This window comes from Mus musculus, chromosome 9 (assembly GCF_000001635.26).
Source record: "Mus musculus strain C57BL/6J chromosome 9, GRCm38.p6 C57BL/6J".
Classification (NCBI taxonomy): Eukaryota; Metazoa; Chordata; class Mammalia; order Rodentia; family Muridae; genus Mus; species Mus musculus.
Genome location: NC_000075.6, coordinates 119191102 through 119209925, shown reverse-complemented (window position 1 = coordinate 119209925; position 18824 = coordinate 119191102). Strand labels below are relative to the sequence as shown.

At 49.3% G+C, this 18824-nt stretch overlaps 1 protein-coding gene across 2 annotated transcripts; it reads left to right on the top strand.

Annotated features, from left to right (window-relative positions):
* Window positions 1–820: 820 nt before the first annotated feature.
* Window positions 821–16960, top strand: Slc22a13 (solute carrier family 22 (organic cation transporter), member 13). Of its 2 annotated transcripts, none has more exons than NM_133980.3 (10): window positions 821–1243; window positions 13464–13567; window positions 13800–13954; window positions 14154–14322; window positions 14481–14601; window positions 14687–14781; window positions 15001–15215; window positions 15399–15507; window positions 16139–16354; window positions 16552–16952. In NM_133980.3, exons 1-10 carry the CDS (start codon window positions 866–868, stop codon window positions 16643–16645), a joined length of 1656 nt encoding a protein of 551 aa, NP_598741.2. In that variant the 5' UTR covers window positions 821–865; the 3' UTR covers window positions 16646–16952. The 2 variants fall into 2 exon arrangements, with proteins under 2 accessions (NP_598741.2, XP_006511980.1); XM_006511917.3 differs by lacking the exon at window positions 821–1243 and adding an exon at window positions 11693–11709 and having other exon boundaries at window positions 16552–16960.
* Window positions 16961–18824: the final 1864 nt, after the last annotated feature.

The window sequence follows — 18824 nt, the reverse complement described above, 5'->3', positions numbered from 1 at the left end:
TGGATTAGGCCATAATAATAAAAAAGGGGGAGATGTGGGAAGCCACATATGCCATTACAAGATGGCGCTGGCTACCGCTGGCCACCACCTGTAAGTTCGGGTAAACAACCAATGTGTGTATGTACATAAGGGTTTTTTGCCAAGTCACAGCCCATCCCGGGGAATGTAAATGAGGTACTGAAAGCACAACCAATCAGGTATAGACATGCCACTCCTAGGCCTATATAAGCAGCACCAGTTCTGGGGCTCGGGGTCTTTCGCCTTCGCTATCAAGCTCTCCCAATAAACGTGTGCAGAAGAATCCTGTTGTGGCGTCCTCCTTGCTGGCAAGTCGGGCGTCCACAGGAAAGATTTATTTTGGTTCAGGTTCAGGTCACTAGGTTCTGTTTTGTTTGTTTGGTTTGTTTTTCTTTTTCTTTCTTTCTTTTTTTTTTGTGGTCTTGTAGTGAGACTGGACAATATGACAGAAGTATGCTGGAGCAAAGCTGCCACCCTCCTGGTGTTCTGGAAGCACAGGATAAAGATGGGAGCTACAATAGCTCCTCCGAAGGCATGCCTTCTTCAATCACCCACTTCCTCCAGATAGGCCCCACCCCCTCCAGGTTGCACTTACTCTCAGTAGTACTAGCAGGTGGGCACCTAGTCTTCAACAGATAAGACCTTTAACAGACCTTTGTGGGGTGCATTTCAGTGTCAAACTATGGCACATTTTGGTTACAGCTAGTAGAAGAGGTTTGATAGGCAGAGTTTAGCATGGCTAGATTAAATATTAATGTAGCTGTCACCACAGCCCAGAGCAGCAAGTGTCCCAAAGCCAGCCTTTATACCTGTGTGGTGTTCCTAGACTCAGGAGTGAGAAGCAGACATGGCTCAATTTGCACAGGTCATGGCTGAAGTGGGCGACTTTGGTCGCTTTCAGGTGCGGTTGACCATCCTGATGGGCATTCCCAATTTCCTGGCTGCATTCTTCATATTTGGCCAAGTCTTCATGGTCCTTGATGAGGCTCACCACTGTTCAGTGTCCTGGGTTAAGAACCACACTTTCAACCTAAGTGCCGCTGAGCAGCTGGCTATAAGCATCCCCAACGACACAGCGGGCAGACCCGAGTCCTGCCTCATGTTCCGGCCACCTCCTGACAGTGCCAGCCTGGAAGACATCCTGAGCCACCGCTTCAATGAGACACAGGCCTGTGACTCAGGCTGGGACTATCCTGAGAACCGGCCTCAGTCCCTAAAGAAAGAGGTAGGATGGTCTGCTGTCTGTGTGCCCACTTGTGTGGTGTGTCAGGTCCTCTGTCTGACCCTGTGCCTTTGATTACCCTCTGTTGTTCTGTCTGTATGCTTGTATATAGCTACCTGTTGCCTGTATGCATGTACATAGCTACCTGTTGCCTGTATGCATGTATATAGCTACCTGTTGCCTGTATGCATGTACATAGCTACCTGTTGCCTGTATGCATGTATATAGCTACCTCTTGCCTATGTTCCCGTTTTCTGGTCATCCTGTGTTTTTCTTTGTCCTCTGTTGGCCTGTCTCTCATCCTCATTTTGTATATCTGTTTTGCTTGTTGTCCATCAATGTTTCTTTTTTGTTTTTTGTGGACCTGGCAGCACCAAGATATCCATAAACTGTTGACAGAGAAGAGGAACCCTTTTACAGAGAAGGAGAGTAAAAGGGAGCCTGGCCATAAACAGTAGACAGTCTGTCTGGGAGTTGAATCCACCTCTGGTGTATTAAAGAAGGGGCCTGGGCCACAGAGACCAGATAGGAAGTGTGCAATGGCTTATAACCTTTTTCTGTTGTTGCTGCTGTTGTTGCTATTTGTTTAATGGTCTTGAAAATAATGCACGAGTAACAATTGGCAAGAGAGGTTGGAGATGGCTCCGTGGGTAAGGTACTCGTTTTCGCTCCACACCACCCATGTAAAAAGTTTATGCCCTATGGCTAGCCTCTTGCCTTTAGACCTGCCCCCGCTTACCCATAACTCCCCTCTCTTTTAGCTTTCAGAGTCTTCCTTTTCCTGCAAGTCTTCCTGGCTATAAGTTAACCTATTCCAAAGACTTGTAAGCCCCTTCATCAGATGTCTAATGCTCTCCTCCTGTCTAATGTCCCCTCTGTCCACATCCACCCCTCTGCCTTCCTGTGCATCCGATGTAGCTTCCTACTTCCCAGCCTCTGTCTAGTTCTCTTTCTACCAGCTTCTAGGATTCCGGAGAATACTTCAGACCTCATGATCCTTGTGTGGATAACCAAACATTTGCTTCTACTAGCTCTATTCTCTTAGAAATCCAAGCAGATAAATCAGTTCTTCTCCCAGCAACCTCTGAGTCCCAGGGGCCCTCAGAAAGCATCCTGTGTCGGGCTGAGGCATAGTTGGAGGAGATGTCTTAACCTAGGCAGTAAAGGAAGCTGGCCATGGAGCCAGGGCTACTCTGCTGGATCCCCGCTGTCCAGCCCTGCCTTTCTTGTCAGCAGAGGAGCAACACATCTGGAGAGTCTAGAGACCTGAGGGAGGGTGCTCTAGAGGGGGATCGGTCTCTGCATTCTCAGCATGTTTCTGGTTGCAGATCTCAATCTCACAGATTAAACATTCACTCCCCTCCCCCACACACGTTAGAAAAAAAAACATTCATTCTTAGATGGCTTTGGAGACAGTGTTTTAACTAAAGTGAAACATTTACTTTCTTTGGATGCGACTATAGTCCTTCCCATCTGACAGTGTGTCCTGCCTAGGACTCTCCACCCTGACCCTGACCCCATGGAGCTAGGTTGCTTAAGGATACTCCTAATCACTGAATCTATTAGCCTGATTCAATGATTTCCTACCTGGCCTGGAAGACTCTAGACCAGTAGTTCTCAACTTATGTGATGTTGCAACTCTTTATAGAGCTCCCCATGTTGTGGTGACCCCCAACTGTAAAGCTGTATTTATTGATATTTCATCATTGTACTCTTGCTGCTGGTTTGAACTGCAGTGGGTCATTTGACCCCACAGGTTGAGAACCTTGCTCTGGGCCTCTCCATGGTTCCCTGGCATCACCCTGTGGTAGATTCTGACCCTAACTACCCCTCACGTGTTTGGAGCACACATATAATTGCACAGAATTGCTCTGCCCACCTGGCCAAACAGCAGTATCTTTAAGGTCCATTGAACCTGCTAGATTGCTCTGAGCCTACTCTAAGCCCTGTGCACAGCATGCGCTGGTCTGTTATGTAACTTCATCCAGCCCAGATAGTATAGGCACAGTCAAAGGAGAGCGGTGGCCTGTTCTTCATCTTCCAGGACCCCAATGGTCATGGAAGATATGGATCCTTTGTACAGAAATACAAGGTCAGTGGACTCTGAGACCTGACAGTTGCTTCGACCTACTTGACGAGGTAGTAATTGATGCTGGCGGCAATAGAAAGCTCCCCAGAATGTTAACAGAGAGCAAGGAGTCCTTTGCAGAAAAGATCAGAGGAGAGCCTGGCCGCAGGGAGCAGGCACATGGCTAAGGAGCCTCAGAGAAAGGAGAGAGTCACAGGCACTGAGCACCGAGACTGATGGGAAGTTAGCAAGGAGCTGGGACCTCATTTTGTTTGTCCTTTTAATTTTCTTGATAATAATGTGTATATTAAAAATTTGACAAGAGAGAAAGCCCCGGTTTAACACCAGTGAATCAGTCAGAATTGGAATTTGGGGAATGAGGGAAAGATCACTCGAATCTTTTTATAAGCTGGAAACTGCACCAAACCAAGCTCTTGAATGCTCTGGAAGAGACTCCATACGGTCCCTACCCTGATTTCTATGACATTGGGAAGCCCTCTATGGGTGCCCGCGGCTTCTCCATGACATCTGGGGCTCCTCTGACTGGCTCCGTGATGTTAGAGTTCCCTCCATCCACACTAACCAGCAGCAGCTCCTTCAGGCAGTAGGCCTGCATCCCCATGGCCAGAAAGCATGTGATCTCACAGCTCCTCCCACCAGCACCTTCGCTCCAGTTTCCCCTATCCCCAGCTGTCAGCTGGACTCTGGAAATGCCACATCCTCACTGTCAGGTTCCAACTCTACACAAAACACATATGACAACTGAAAGGAGACAATCGCTGAGATTATGAGCCTAATCAGTATGGTATATTTTTGTTTTTAAGTTGTTATTTTATGTATATGGGTGTTTTGCCTACTTGTATGACTGGTGCCTATAGAGGCCAGAAAGAGGGCATCCAAGTCTCTGGAGCCGGAGCTACAGGTAGTTTTGAAGTGACACAGGGTGCTGGGATGTGAGTGTGTGTGTGTTCGCGCACACACTTGCATGTTGGGGTGTTGCTGCAGTCTCTGACCCGCAGAGACAAGAACAACACAGACACTAAGACAGGTTCATGCAGCTTCCACAGCTTCCTCTTTACTTGCAGCTCTTTTTTTGCAGCACTTTTTATCTTCAGCTTTTTTCACTTAGGGCAAGGGCTATATTTATACAGTAGCGGCAACTGACCTCATCTCGCTCCAAACCACCTCATCCAATCAGAATCACACATGCTCCAGGCACAAGCTCAGGTCGGTCACAGATAGGCTGACAGATCCAGATCACGAGGAATAATCTAACTTGGCAGGCATCTTACACATGCAGTTTCACTGCACATGTTCGGGCAAGGCAGTAAACATGTGGGTTTCACGGGGCCTGGCAATGGGTCAGGGCGCCATCTTGACCCATGCGGCTGCACCCGCTTCCCACTTCTCCCCCTTCTTGTTTTATTAGTAGCTCTGGGATCAGCATCTGTCTTAGGTTGCCCCCATCCGTGCCACATCCTTACCTGTCATGGGAGTGACGAACTCACTTTCACCATCCTGTCTTAGGTTGGTATGTGCACGTGAGGTTCTTACCCATCATTGATTACTGATCCAGCATGTTGAGCCAACATTGGGGGGAATGTTCCTGCTTCCAAGGCTGCCATAGCCTGCACTAAGGCTCGTTTATCAGCCCTGTGCTGCCTTCGAATACGTGCCATCCACCAAAGCATTCCTCCACACACAACAGTCAGCAGGAGCTCCCAGAAGGCCATCCCTCCCCAGTTCTTTAAGAATCCCACAGTTCCCTGGATGATCTCCAGCCATTGCCTTGAAGTTGCAATCTCCACACAGGTGTTGTTCACCGCAACAATCAATGCTCACAATTCCTTCATCTTTGTGTCGAGATCATGACTCCAATTTCCTAGGAGCATCACACCAATTGCACAGGACAGATTTTCAGCTCTGGAAAAATTCTGATACTGAACAAAAGTTACACACATTCCTGACATATGAGTAATGCAGGAAGCAAATACTAACTGCTCCAACAACAGCTTGTGCAGATTGAAAGGGAAATACATGAGCTTGGGGTTGATTTCCTTCAACATAAACTACTCCCATGCTGCCTTTGAATCCATCAGTAAATACATCAACAGCACCTGGGATTGGCTCAGTCTGGGTAGGATTTCTCATGAAAAACTGAAGCCAATTAGTGGAGGCAAGTACCTCAATCTGTTTAGGAGTATATGGCATGATTATTACACCAGGTTGTTTACCAAAAGCTCCTAGCCCCACCGTTATACCCTTAAGAATTAGCAGGGCTACGTGGGACTCAACCTGAGTTACGGTAAAGGCAGCCTTTTTACTTTCACTTTAGACACAGTTGAACCCATGTTGCTGAAATTCCCTTCGTCTCTATTCCCGAGAACCTTAGTGCTCCGTTCCCTTTTTTCCGGTGAACCTGACAGGCCTGTGCTTTCTTTACTTACTGCTGCTTACCAAAATTTCCCCATATGGGACACCACTTGCTGCAGTCTACTAAAATTTCCCCATATGGGCCACCACTTGCCGCTGCTTACCAAAATTTCCCCGTCTGAAATTCCCTTCATCTCTATTCCTGAGAACCTTAGTGCTTCGTCCCTTTTTTCCTGGGAACCCAACAGGCCTGTGCTTTCTTTACTTACCGTTGCTTACCAACACTATGAGTTCCCCGTACGGGCCACCACTTGCCACAGTCTCCGACCCGCAGAGACAGGAACAACACAGACACCAAGATGGGTGTGTTTGCGGTAGTCGCAGCATGTGTGTGGTCAGATAACAACTTGAAGAAGCCAGGACTATTCTTCTACTGTGTGAGTCCTGAGGACTGAACTCAGGTCTTCAAGTTTGGTAGCTAGCGTCTTTACCCTTCGAGCTATCTTGTCAGGACAAGTTTGGCATTTGAAAAAGTTCAGTCCTTTTCATTTATCAGTGAAAGTTAGTGGTTAACTTTGTTCTCTGACAGCAAATAGCCAGCAGATCTCCTTAAAAGGTAGCCACACAGAACCTCTTGGCAAGAGGGACCAGGATGGGAGTAATTACTCCAATGAGTCAAAAAAAGCACAGGATCTGCTCATGGGTGGACAAAAAAGGTGCAGTCAAAATGGAGCACATTTTTAAATGACAGCACCCACCAGGAACGCTTACTCAAGCATTGCCACTTGCTTACGACGATGTGCATGCTGGGCCTTTGCATGGCCTCAGAGCAGTCTCCAGTCTCCAGTCTCCGTGGGTGTAACAACATTTGGGAACAGGCCCGTTTTTGAGGAATCTCTGATGTGATGGCCTTCTATGTCTTCCTGACACACTTCTCAGCCACGGGGGTCATCCCTAAGGTCATCTGGGTCCTCACAAGCAAGAAAACAGTTTGACAGCACCACACCCCCATTCCTTTTACAGTTTTGGATGACCACAAAGCAATCATTGAAATATACTTATCTGTGGATACTCAGCCACCACAGTCCCTCTTGTCCTAGAGTATCAAAAATATCCATAGCAAGATCCTATAACGCTTTACCAATCCTTGGCTGCAGAGATGTCAAAAATAGTCAGCACAGGGCCATCAAGATGGCTCAGCAGGTAAAGGTGGTACTGCCAAGCCTGATGACTTGAATCCAATTCCTGGAACCCACACGATAGACAAAGAGATTGGACTCCAGTAACTAGTCCTCTGGCCTCCATATATATGCTCTGGCATGCACATGCATATATAAACACATGTATAGACACACACACAAAGTATGTAAGAGAAAAATAAACAGCATGCTCTCATATGGAGACATGTATGTTAGGAGACACTGGTGCCATGCTCAAAACAACTTGTTTAAAGGTCCATGTCAGCCGGGTGTGGTGGCACACGCCTTTAATCCCAGCACTCAAGAGGCAGAGGCAGGCAGATTTCTGAGTTCAAGGTCAGCCTGGTCTACATAGTGAGTTCCAGGCCAGCCAGGGCTACACAGAGAAACCCTGTCTCGAAAAATCAAAACAAAACAACAACAATAAACAAGCAAAAAAATAAAGGTCCATGTCCTGGTCACTTGGAAATAGTGTCCCCTTTATTGAGGAATTGTCTATATCAGGCCACCCTGGTGACATGTCTCCGAGGCGGGTATATATATATTGGTTGCTTATTTATGCGAGAGGGCCCAGGCCTCCGTGTGAAAAACCCTTCCTAAGATGACTGGCTTCAGCTCTATAAGAAAGGCAGCCCAGGAGCAAGCCAGTCAGCTCCAGTTCTCTGTACCCTCTGCTTCAGTTCTTGCTTTTGGATGCCTGCATTGGATGTCCTTGATTATGGACCCCAATCTGTAAGCCAAATTAACCATCTCCTCCACATGTTGTTTCTGGTCACAGAAAAGTAGAATTTGGACCAGGATAGGGTTGTTGTTGTTGTGCTGATTCTAAGCATGTTGTTTTAGGGATTGTGGAAGATGCTGGAAGATGTTGAGTGTAAAGCAATCACGTGCTCATCTGTAGTATCTTGGGTACCAAGAGAAATACAGATGGTGGCCACGTGGCGTGGGAGGCTTCAGAGGAAAGCAATGGCTGCTGGCATTGGATTAATCATATCTCGGATTAATCATGTGCAGAAATAAAACCTTTGCTTTGCTGGACCAATAGATGCTGGTCATTTGGGACTGAAAATCATCAATGATTAATAGAGACCATCACCACGGAGGTGAAATAGTTTGTAAACTGTTTCCCTAGACTCAGTACACAGTACACAGAAGCTATGGTCTAGGGGTTAGGAGGGAGTGGCTTCATCTGAAGCTGGTAACTGAACTTGGCACTATGTAAAGAGTCTCCCGTGCCTTCTGAGTTGGAAGGTGAAGGAACACCTCAAGCCTGGAGCCATGTGGCAGTGTCGGTGTCCCTCAAGAGAGTTCAGAGGTCAGCCTCAGGTACAGAGGAGACCCTGGGATTGAAGGAGTCATGGAAAGAAGCTAACGTTCTGCACCATGAGGTGCAGTTGGAGTCCCGACAGAAAGACCAAAAGAAGCCATCGGTGAAGGGACAGCCTCAGTTCCAGAGGACACCTCAGACAGTGCCAGGGGATGGGATGACCATCAAGGGTCCATCCTGATGGGATGGGGGTGGGATGGGGAGGCATCCTGAGTCTACAAGCTTAGCTCTGTATGCTTTGGAGAGTGGAGACAGTGGCTGGACTTCCCAAGCCACTTGGAACCCAGAAGCTCACGGTGTGTGTGTGTGTGTGTGTGTGTGTGTGTGTGTCACAGATGCTGGACGTCAACGGTTCTGTACACTGTTGGCTTTGTCGGATTATTCCTGTTCCGTCTATTTGGGGAGGGTGTATATAACTTGTTGTTGTTGTTAATTTGACAGGAGCTCACAGTTCAGAGACTTTAGATTTTTAAAGAGACATTGACCTTTTAAAACTGAAAATTTTATTAAAGACTGTGGGGTTTTTAAAGTTGTATTTTACATTATGATGATGTTGTAAGATCTTGGGGACAAACAAGAGAGGAAAGTTACAGTATAACAGGCGCTGTATTTGCGTATTGAATTGACAAGGGGTGAAGCCCTTGCTAGTTTTGCTATCAACATAATACAAATGAGAGTCATCTGGAAATAGAGATCCTCATTTGAGGGATTGCCCAGGTCACATTGGCCTGTGGATATGTCTGTGGGGACTTTTTTTTAAATTATTGCTAATTGATATAAAATGGCCCAACCCACTGTGGAGAATGCCTCCTGTGGGCAGGTAGCCCTAAGCTGAATAAGAAAGGGAGCTGAGAACCTAGGAGCTGGGGAGTCCACAGGCAGCATCACTCCTGTCCTGCTTCCGATGCTGCCTGAGCTCCTGACTGGACTTCCCTCGCTCCCTGAGGGACTACATATAACCTGAGAGCTGACACAAACAGTCTGTCCTGTCTCCCCTCACACTCTACCTCCTACCTCAGACTCCCCTGGTAATGTACACCTGTGTCACCTTTGGAAATCTGTGTCCTGTTCCACACTGTAATCCCAAGCTCTGTCTCTTGGACGACACAGTGGAGGGCTCTGCACACCAACCCCAGGGCCCCTTCTATAACCTGCGACGTCATATTCAAATGGAAACACAAACCACACTGATTTGAAGAGAACATATTTTCTGATAGATTGTGCTCTTGAAGACATTTTTCCTGCTTGATGTTCCTGCACCTAACCTCAGTAACATGAAAACATGCCTGGCCTTCCTGTCCACATAGGCCAGTGAAGAGAGATGGATCCACTATCAGTGAATCACAGCAGTGTGATCTTTGCAGGGACCAAAGGCATTTGGACGGGAGGAGAGGAAAAGTAGAGAGCACGGCCTTTTTTAAGGCTCTGGAGGCATGAAGTGCCTAGCATAGTTGAGGGATGCTGGCATAAAAGGATCTGGGAATTATCCTAGGTGCAGTGCCAAGGAATCGAAGCCTTCTCCTAGAAACTTGAGAGGGCCGCTGAAGGTTAGGGAATGGGGAGGGAGATATCATGGGATGTGCTTTAGGAATGAGAGTGACATTTTGTAGGCCACTACAGTCGGGCTTGGGCAGAATCAGCCACTGTGCCAAAACCACCTGGTAAAAGCCATAGAGGGTGATGACTGGTGTGCTGAGTTGGAACCTTCCATCCCTTGCTACCTGCCACATCGCACCTGCGACTGAGCACACCTGAGGTCCTGCAAGGTTCAGGTGCTGCTTGTGACCAATGCAGTGGTAAGCGTTTACCAAGACTCAAGCTACAAGGGTTATAGACTAATGGGAGGTGGCAGATGGTTCTATGGACCAGGGCTGCCAGACTTGGCATTTGTGTCTGCAAAGATCTGCACACACACACACACACACACACACACACACACACACACACACACACACCAGCTTTGTGGCCACAGGCTCAGCACACAGTCATCCCAGCCAACCTAGACTGGAAGCATCTGCGTAGCAGCCGCTGGTCTAGAAGAGTTAGAGATGACCTGATTATATCAGGTCACAGCCTAGTCAACTTTTTCCCCATTTTTGCATGACTGGAGACCAAGACACAGGCAAATTGGCTAACAGGCTCAAGGTCACACAAAGCTATTCAGCTCTGACTGTGGAGCCTGGCAGCAGCGGGCTCCCATCTGTTTGCATTCATTTTAAGTGATCTCTTACTTTGAAGTAATTTTCTAGTGGATAGAGAAAACCAGAGCTCTATAGAACAGGGAAGCACCGCAGTTAAGTTTCGCATCTTGCCTGGCTTCGTTCAGAGGCAGTTAGTTTGCCATCCCATACGTCCTGCAAGTCCTTCGGAAGAACTACTGCCCTTGAGAAGTGTGAGTTTTGCAACTCCCGGATTGGTTAACTTCCTGCTAAGTTATTTAACTGATCAAGTAGCTGGGTGTAAGTTTTAGTTCATTTATTCATTAACCCATTTCAGCAAACATTCTCTTAGCCTTCGCTTGGTTTAATTTCTTGCATACATCAATAGACATATCTCTCTCACCTCTACCTACTGCCAACTGACTTCAAACCGAGGGTTTCTGACCAGCCAGAGGGCTTTTGATCAGTTTGGAGTATCGATTATGAAAAGGCAAAGGACAGCTCACGCCAGCGTCCTCAGCTTCACGGATGGTTAATTTTGATTGTCAACTTGATTGGCTCAAGAAACACCTAGCAGGCATTTCTCACCTTTTGACATCTCAACACATTATTGTTTACAAAGCCAGCACACATGAATCTAAATACGGGGGGAAATAGCCAGGCATGGTGGTGCAAACCTTTATCCCTCACATGAAAGCATTGGTAGGAACCCAGGCTTTGCTGGCACACAATGTATAGACGTGACGCTGGAAGTGCCCTCACAGGGCAGGCTCCCACCTAAGCATTCGTGGAGCCTGATCCATACGAGGTCACAAAACTCCCACTGGGGGGCCTCAGCCTAGCAGGATGGGGATCAGTGTGCATGCAGTAGACTTGTCTGCAGGGATATGTGGGGTCATGTGCTTCTCTACCTGGTACTCCTGGTGTCTTAGAGTTTGTACCCCTGACCAAGAAGCAACTTGGGGAGGAACCAATTTATTCAGCTTCCTTATACTTCCACATTGCTGTTCATCACCAAAGGAAGACAGGACAGGATCTCACACAGGGCAGGAACTTGGAGGCAGGAGCTGATGCAGAGGCCATGGAAGGATGTTACTTACTGGTTTGCTTTCCCTGGCTTGCTCAGCCTGCTCTCTTATAGAACCCAGGACTACCAGCCCAGGGACGGCGCCACCCACAGTGGGCTCTCCCACCCTTGATCACTAATTGAGAAAATGCCTTACAGCTGGATCTCATGGAGGCATTTCCTCACCTGAAACTCCTTTCTCTGTGATAACTTCAGCTGGGGTCAAGTTGACACACAAAACCAGCCAGTACTCCTGATGTGATCAGCCTGTCTCTAGGTGGGTTGACACTCCCCCACCCCTGGCGGATCTACATTCCTCTTCCCACTCATTGTGTGCATATACATCTGTCCTGACATGACATCTGTCCTGACCAAAAGGGACATGTCAGCATTCTTTAGAGTTCTGATCGAACGGGGGGGGGGGGGCATTGGAAAGAACTGGGCAGCCATATGTGAAAACGTGGTAAGGCTGGAGGAGCCTACACAGGAAACAGTCTGTTTGTCAGGAAGCAGCAATCAGAGTTCTATCAGAAGTTTACAACTTTTACATTCTTATAGTTTTACACGGTGGTCTCTGTGCCAGAAAAAAACAATCCAGCAGTTCTATATATTAGGTAATTAAGTCCAAATAATTTAATGGTAGGCATTCTGGTTCCAAGGAGTAGTTGTTTTAAACACTAATACACAGAGCAAGGTGTTGTGACACATGCCTATAATCCCATTGCTCAGGAGACAGAGGCAGGAGGATGGGTTGTTCAAGGTCATCCTGCCTATAACGTGAGTTTGAGTACATCCTGGGCTACGCGGCACCCTGCCTAAGACTAAACAAAGAATTCAGTACACACTGTACTGGCTAGTTTATTGTCAACTTGGCATAACCTAGAGACACCAGGAAAGAGGGAACCCAGCTGAGGAGTTTCCAAAATCAGATTAAACTGCGGCTGTGTCTGTACAGATTGTCTTGACTGATGATTAAAGGGGGAGGGCCCAGCCCCCCATTCCCTTGACTGATGATTGAAGAGGGAGGGCCTAGCCCACGGTGGGCAGGCCCATTCCCGGGATGGTAGTCTTGGACTGAGCCTGAGCCGCTGAGAGCAAGCGAGTGATCAGCCTTCCTCCAGAACTTCTGCCTCTACTCCTGCCCCAACTTCCCTCTGTGAGAGACCATGATCTGGCAGTGTGAACCAGATATTTCCTGAATGCTTTTAGTCATTGTTTTTTTTTTTTTTTTATCATAGCAATAGAAAAATAACAGACAAAAAGGAAAAATATTTTACTTAGTTCTTTTTTTGTTTGTTTGTTTTTTCTTGGAGTGGGTGTTGGTTTTTTGAGACAGGGTTTCTCTGTGTAGCCCTGGCTGTCCTGGAACTCACTCTGTAGACCAGGCTGGCCTCGAACTCAGATATCCGCCTGCCTCTGCCTCCAGAGTGCTGGGATTAAAGGCATGCGCCATCACTGCCCGGCTGTACTTAGTTCTTTAGGAGAATGAAACACACTAAAAGGATGTCAGTGGTCCAGGGGCTGCACAAGCGTCTTGATCCTTCGACACCCCCGCTGCCGCCCTAATTTTTGGTTTGCGTCAAAGCAAATGACAAGACACTGTGCAAATTGAATGTTGTTGGAAGGAAAAAGAGTTGTACCCTATGTTAAACTGTGAATTCTTAGGCAAGTTGTGATATCGGATAGGATTCAAAGGTTGCTATATTTCTGTTTAGATTTTTATTTTATGTATGTGAGTACACTGCTGCTGTCTTCAGACACACCAGAAGAGGGCATCAGATCCCATTACAGATGGTTGTGAGCCATCATGTGGTTGCTAAGAATTGAATTCAGGACCTCTGGAAGAGCAGCCAGTGCTCTTAACTGCTGAGCCAACTCTCCAGGCCCTTCTGTTTAGATTTTTCACTACCATGTGCCCACTGTTTGGCTGTGAGGCACCTTGATAGACAGTGAAACAGGGGCGCTCTAGAGAGTGAAGGCAACCCTGGACACTGCACCTGCTGGTAACATGAGTATGTTTCTTCCTTTCAGTTTGACCTGGTGTGTGATCGAAAGAACCTGAAGAAGACCTCCCAGTCGGTGTTCATGGCTGGTCTCCTTGTTGGGGCCCTGGTCTTTGGGCCTGTCTGTGACTGGTATGTGCTGCTGGTCCGGCGTGCTTTTAGGCTTCTGGTGCTTGCTCAGTTACCCCCTCCCCACCCCCCAGAGCTATACCAGTAGCCATCAAGATGAGTCCTATTGCCTACCTACCAGGGAAAACCCTATCTCCCCACTCTGACAGAGGGCCAGAATAGGCTTGCCGAGGGCTCTCTTGATTCAGTCCTGGGCCAGCCTCTTCACTTCAAATCCTGTTCCCAATTACCTCAGGATTGGCCGCAGACCCTCCCTCCTGATGCAGGTGCTTCTGTCAGGCATCACAAGCATGGCCACAGCCTTCGTGTCCAGCTTTGAGCTCTACTTGGCCCTACGCTTTGTCTTGGCTACTGCCAATGCTGGATTTTTACTAAGTACCAATGTCCTGAGTGAGTATCTGGGCCCATGAACCTCAGAGTCAGAGCCCTAAAACTACCTGTGGGATTGGTATCAGGCAACTGCACTGGAAAAAGCCCCAGGAAAATTCTCTGTGCTGGGACCAATCACACCTCTGACATGTTGGCTTTTGGGAAACTGCCAGAAGGGGAGTGAGGAGATGAGATCCAGTCTCAGCCTTTTTCTTCACAGTTTCAGAGTGGGTGGGGCCATCTTGGAGAACACAAGCCGTGGTCTTGGCCCAGAGCAACGTTGCCCTTGGGCAGATGGTGTTAGCAGGACTGGCCTATGGTGTCCGAAACTGGAGACTCCTTCAGATAACAGGCACCGCACCCGTCTTACTGCTCTTCTTCTATTTCTGGTGAGGAGACCCTTGCCAGTGACAGGCCTCTGTGTCAGGACACAGGGCCCAGTAGAGGGAGTTGGTGGAGCTGGAATGGGAGGGTCAGTGTGCACTGGAATTCTGGGCGGCTGCACAGAGCCTAAGACCCCAGCATCACGGCCATGCGTGGTTGACAGGGTTCTGCCAGAATCTCCACGGTGGCTTCTGTCCCAAGGAAGGACAGAAGAGGCCAAACAACTGGTCCAGAAGGCAGCCTTGGTGAACGGCCGGCCACTTTCCCCGGAGCTCCTGAACCAGGTACCTGTGAGCAGGTGAAGGCACACCCCAACTCAAGCCAATCTCCATGCCTGAGTCCTGGCCCCTCACTCTGCCCTTCTTGTAGCTGGTCCCTGAGAAGACAGGCCCCTCGGGGAACGCCTTGGACCTTTTCAGACACCCTCACCTCAGGAAGGTGACTCTGATTCTCATAGCTGTCTGGTAAGTGTCCAGGACCTTGTCCCTCTGTTAGGACAGACCCAGAAGGCACTTGTGTTCTTCTGCTGGGTGTCACTGGAGGGGTGGACACAGGCTCTAACTGTGACGGTTTCTCCTCAGATGACCCACGTCTCCTGGTCTGAATGCATTAAGCCAGGATGTTCCTTTGGGTGTGACCTGATGTACACCTAGCAGTGACAAGAATGCTTGGGTACTTTGTAGGTTTGTGGACAGTCTGGTGTACTACAGCCTCAGCTTCCAAGTGGGGGACTTTGGCCTGGATATCTATGTGACACAGCTGATATTTGGAGCAGTGGAAATGCCTGGCCGCTTCCTCAGTGTCCTCATGATGGAGAAGCTGGGTCGCAAGTGGAGCCAGCTGTGTACTCTGACTCTGGCTGGCATCATGTACATCATTATCATCTTCATCCCAGGAGGTACCAGGCTGTTTCCCAGCCTCTTCCTCCCTGCCATGGCTAGATCCATTGCCCTTCCCTCTTCAGGACTAAGTTTCCCGGAGTGTGGGTATAGATGGTGAGGCACTTGAGTAGACATGGAGGTGTTGAGGCTTAGGTGATGGCTGTCCTTCTCTGTGTGTGTCTGTCCTGCTCGTCCTCCAGATCTTCCCACGGTGGTCACTGTGCTGGCTGTGGTGGGGAAGTTTGCCTCGGCTGCGGCCTTCACCATCTCCTATGTGTACACTGCTGAGCTCTTCCCCACCATCATCAGGTAAGAGCTGCTGGCTCACTTTTGATCCTTTGCTCTGGGATCTAATTCACTCAGTAAGTCTGCCTCTCTGTTATCAGCCCACAGGCAGCCAGTGAGCTGCCTACAGGGCCTAGGAAGTCTAGTGCCATTTACCAAGGTGCCACTTGTGGTCATAGGCAGGCCCTGGCCATGCCAGAGCTTGAATGTGGGACAGAAGTAAGAGCTGAGAGGAGAGGAAGGAATGCTCCCAGGAGAGGAAGGGGTGCTCCCAGGGGAGGAAGGAGTGCTCCCAGGAGAGGAAGGAGTGCTCCCAGGGGAGGAAGGGGTGCTCCCAGGGGAGGAAGGAGTGCTCCCAGGAGAGGAAGGAGTGCTCCCAGGGGAGGAAGGATTGCTCCCAGGGGAGGAAGGAGTGCTCCCAGGAGAGGAAGGAGTGCTCCCAGGAGAGGAAGGAGTGCTCCCAGGAGAGGTGCACTCCAAAGGGGAAAGGGAGTTTGAGTCTCTTGAGTGACAGGGGGAAGACAGAGGGGGCTGGCTGGTCCTGTAAGCTCTACCCTGTCTAGACCAAAGGTGGCTGAGACCTGTGCCCTCACAGCTGTGGACAGAGTGTAGCCTCCATCAGTGGGCAGAGCCTCAGCTTGTGCTCTTTCCCCAGGCAAACAGGCATGGGGTTGGTGAGCATCTTCTCCAGGGTCGGTGGCATCATCACACCCCTTGTGATGCTGCTGGAACAGTACCACCAGGCGATTCCCATGGTCATCTTTGGCAGCCTCCCCATTGGAGCAGGCCTACTGTGCGCTCTGCTTCCTGAGACCCGGGGCCAGACCCTGAAGGACACCCTCCAGGACCTGGAGCAGGGGCTCCCTGCAGGGTAATCACAGACTTGCTGGCCTCTCCCCAGGCCCAGTCCTCCCCACTACCTTTACTCTATCTGTTACTGGCTATCATAGCACCACAGCTGTCCGCCTGGCTTTAGAGCACATTTTCCCTTCTTTAAGCAGGGGATGCTAAGAGAACCATCTCGCACAATGTGTTGGGTAGCTGCTGACTGTCTTTTGTTCCCTGCAGGTCCCACAAAACAGCACCCCAAAGACAAGACATGGAGGCTTTGGGAAGAACTTCCAGTGTGAGGGTGGCTGTTGTGAAGAGCTCGTACTTCTGACTGTGGCTGCTGAGGGCCAGCCTATCAAGAGCAGAGGACAGCGCACATGGCATCTGTAGCACACAGGATCAGATCAGCCGTGTTCATGCTCCCTACTCCCTTTTGCAGAGCCCAGAGGGAGTATCAGGGACAGTACCCTTCCCTCTTCCACACTTCTCATACACAAACTGCACCCCAGTACCACGGCTGAGTCAGGGTCGCTCTCAGTCTTCTCCGACAGTCTCTCTGGGGTTGTGGCCTCACCAGTCTCCCTGTCTGGGATACCCCATCCTCATAAAGATAAAAAAAAATAAAACAAAACAAAAAACAAAAAAACAAAAAAACAAACAAACAAAAAAAACCCCACAACAGCCTGTTCCCAAGCAAAACCAGCTCCAACTCCAGAGCAGGGCAACCACCAGGGCAACTGTGGCAGCAGGCCAAGAAAGAAGAACATTATGCCCTATGTCCTTTGAAGAGCCTTCCTGCCCGACCTGTGGCCAGTGTGTGCCTCACCTGTGTGAGGCTGGCGATGGGAGGAGACTGGTCAGCTCTGCCTCCACCCACTGTGCCCAGCCTCCCTGGTGCTTGGGAAGAGAGCAGGGTTCCTTACATTCAGCTGCTGTCCCTTGCTCTTTCCCAGGGTGCCCCGGCTCATCAGCAATTCTGCCTCTGATGGCTGCTAAGAGCTGGCTCTGCTACACTCACTCGTTCATGGGCTGTTTGGAGGTTCTCCGTGCATTCTGTTAATCAGGTTATTTTAGTGGTAAGACTTCTGGGAGCCCAGAGGAGATGCCACCCTGGCCTGATCTCCACTCATGGTAGATCCAATAGAAGGGAATTTTCCTGGGGACTTGGTGGCTAGCGTAGGCCAGTCCACACCTGTCCCCTAGAGGGCGCTGTTGAACGGAGACTCGCCAGTACACAGAGACCTGCCTGCTGTTCAGTGCTGTGGTTGTCTTTGCTTTGTCAGAGCTCAAGCACTGGGGGGCAGAGATCCTCCAGATCTGGGCCCCAGTCTTCCCATTTTACAGTGGGTGGCTTTGCCCAGCATGACGGAGGCCCTCCCTGGACGTAATCCTCAATGTTCTCACTACCCCACACACTTGCACAGAATGGATGATTTATTTCATAGGTTACATTATAACCTCAAACTCTGCCTAGGCAGGAAAAGCAAAGAGGTATGGCAGTCTGCTCTCCTCGGGTGACTTCTGAGCTTAAGACCACCATACTCTGCATATCTTGAATTTTTGACTTTTATGTCCAAGCCCTAAGATGTTCCCATATGCTGGGCGTGGTGGCGTGCGCCTTTAATCCCAGCACTTGGGAGGCAGATTTCTGAGTTCGAGGCCAGCCTGGTCTACAAAGTGAGTTCCAGGACAGCCAGGGCTACACAGAGAAACCCTGTCTCGAAAAACCAAAAAAAAAAAAAAAAAAAAAAGATGTTCCCATTCTCCTTATCGTGACTTTGACACACTCCCGGGGGCCTGTTCCCTCTCATCCAGTTCCTCTCCCAGGTGTAAACCTGTGTCCTTGGAGCTGTTGACCAAAGCCAGTGGACACCCCATGTTCTCAGCCCTTTTTGGAAGAATTCTGCCCTCTGCCTCTGCACACAGTTGTGAAAGTTCTTCACAGCTGGGTGAAGGGCCCTCTGCTCCTCAGTGCTGCTTCTTGGCTATCATGTCCCTTCATCTGTCAAAATCTGTGGTAATATCTCTCTCTCTCCCTCCCCCTCCCCCTCCCCCTTCCCCCTCCCCCTCCCCCTTCCCCCTCCCGCTTTTTACATGGGTCCTCTCTGCTTATGTGCCGAGCCCTTGGCCTGCTGAGTTGTCTCCTATGTCTGCCTCCTAATTTTTCTTAGCCAGTTTTGCCAGTGTCCTGAGCAGTATTTTCTGTGCTGATGGAGAAGCTGGGCAAGTCTAGACCCCAACCTTTTTTGCTCTCATTCCTGCTTCTTGCCAGGTATCTGTGAGCCATGACTTTGGGCTAAAGTTAGGGTCCCTCATGTCTCCTGCTTCTCCACAACTAGTTCAGCCTGGCTCCTTGTCCTCAGCTGATTCCTTACCCCTACTCTAAGCAAAAAGACCAGAGTCCTGTTTCTACCATCAGAGGCAGGCTGTGGCTTCTAGGGAGGTGGGCCAGACAAAGGCAGTTCTAGCAATGGTGACATGTCCTTGAGGCAGAAGAGAGGTATAGTGCA

What these genes read in the sequence shown, in the direction of transcription:
- Slc22a13 (NM_133980.3), top strand. Translation starts at nt 866, where the DNA reads ATGGCTCAATTTGCACAGGTCATGGCTGAAGTGGGCGACTTTGGTCGC. An exon ending in CTGCTCTTCTTCTATTTCTG is followed by an intron (nt 14,323 to 14,480) that starts GTGAGGAGACCC and finishes CGTGGTTGACAG; the next exon opens with GGTTCTGCCAGAATCTCCAC. An exon ending in TATCATCTTCATCCCAGGAG is followed by an intron (nt 15,216 to 15,398) that starts GTACCAGGCTGT and finishes CTCGTCCTCCAG; the next exon opens with ATCTTCCCACGGTGGTCACT.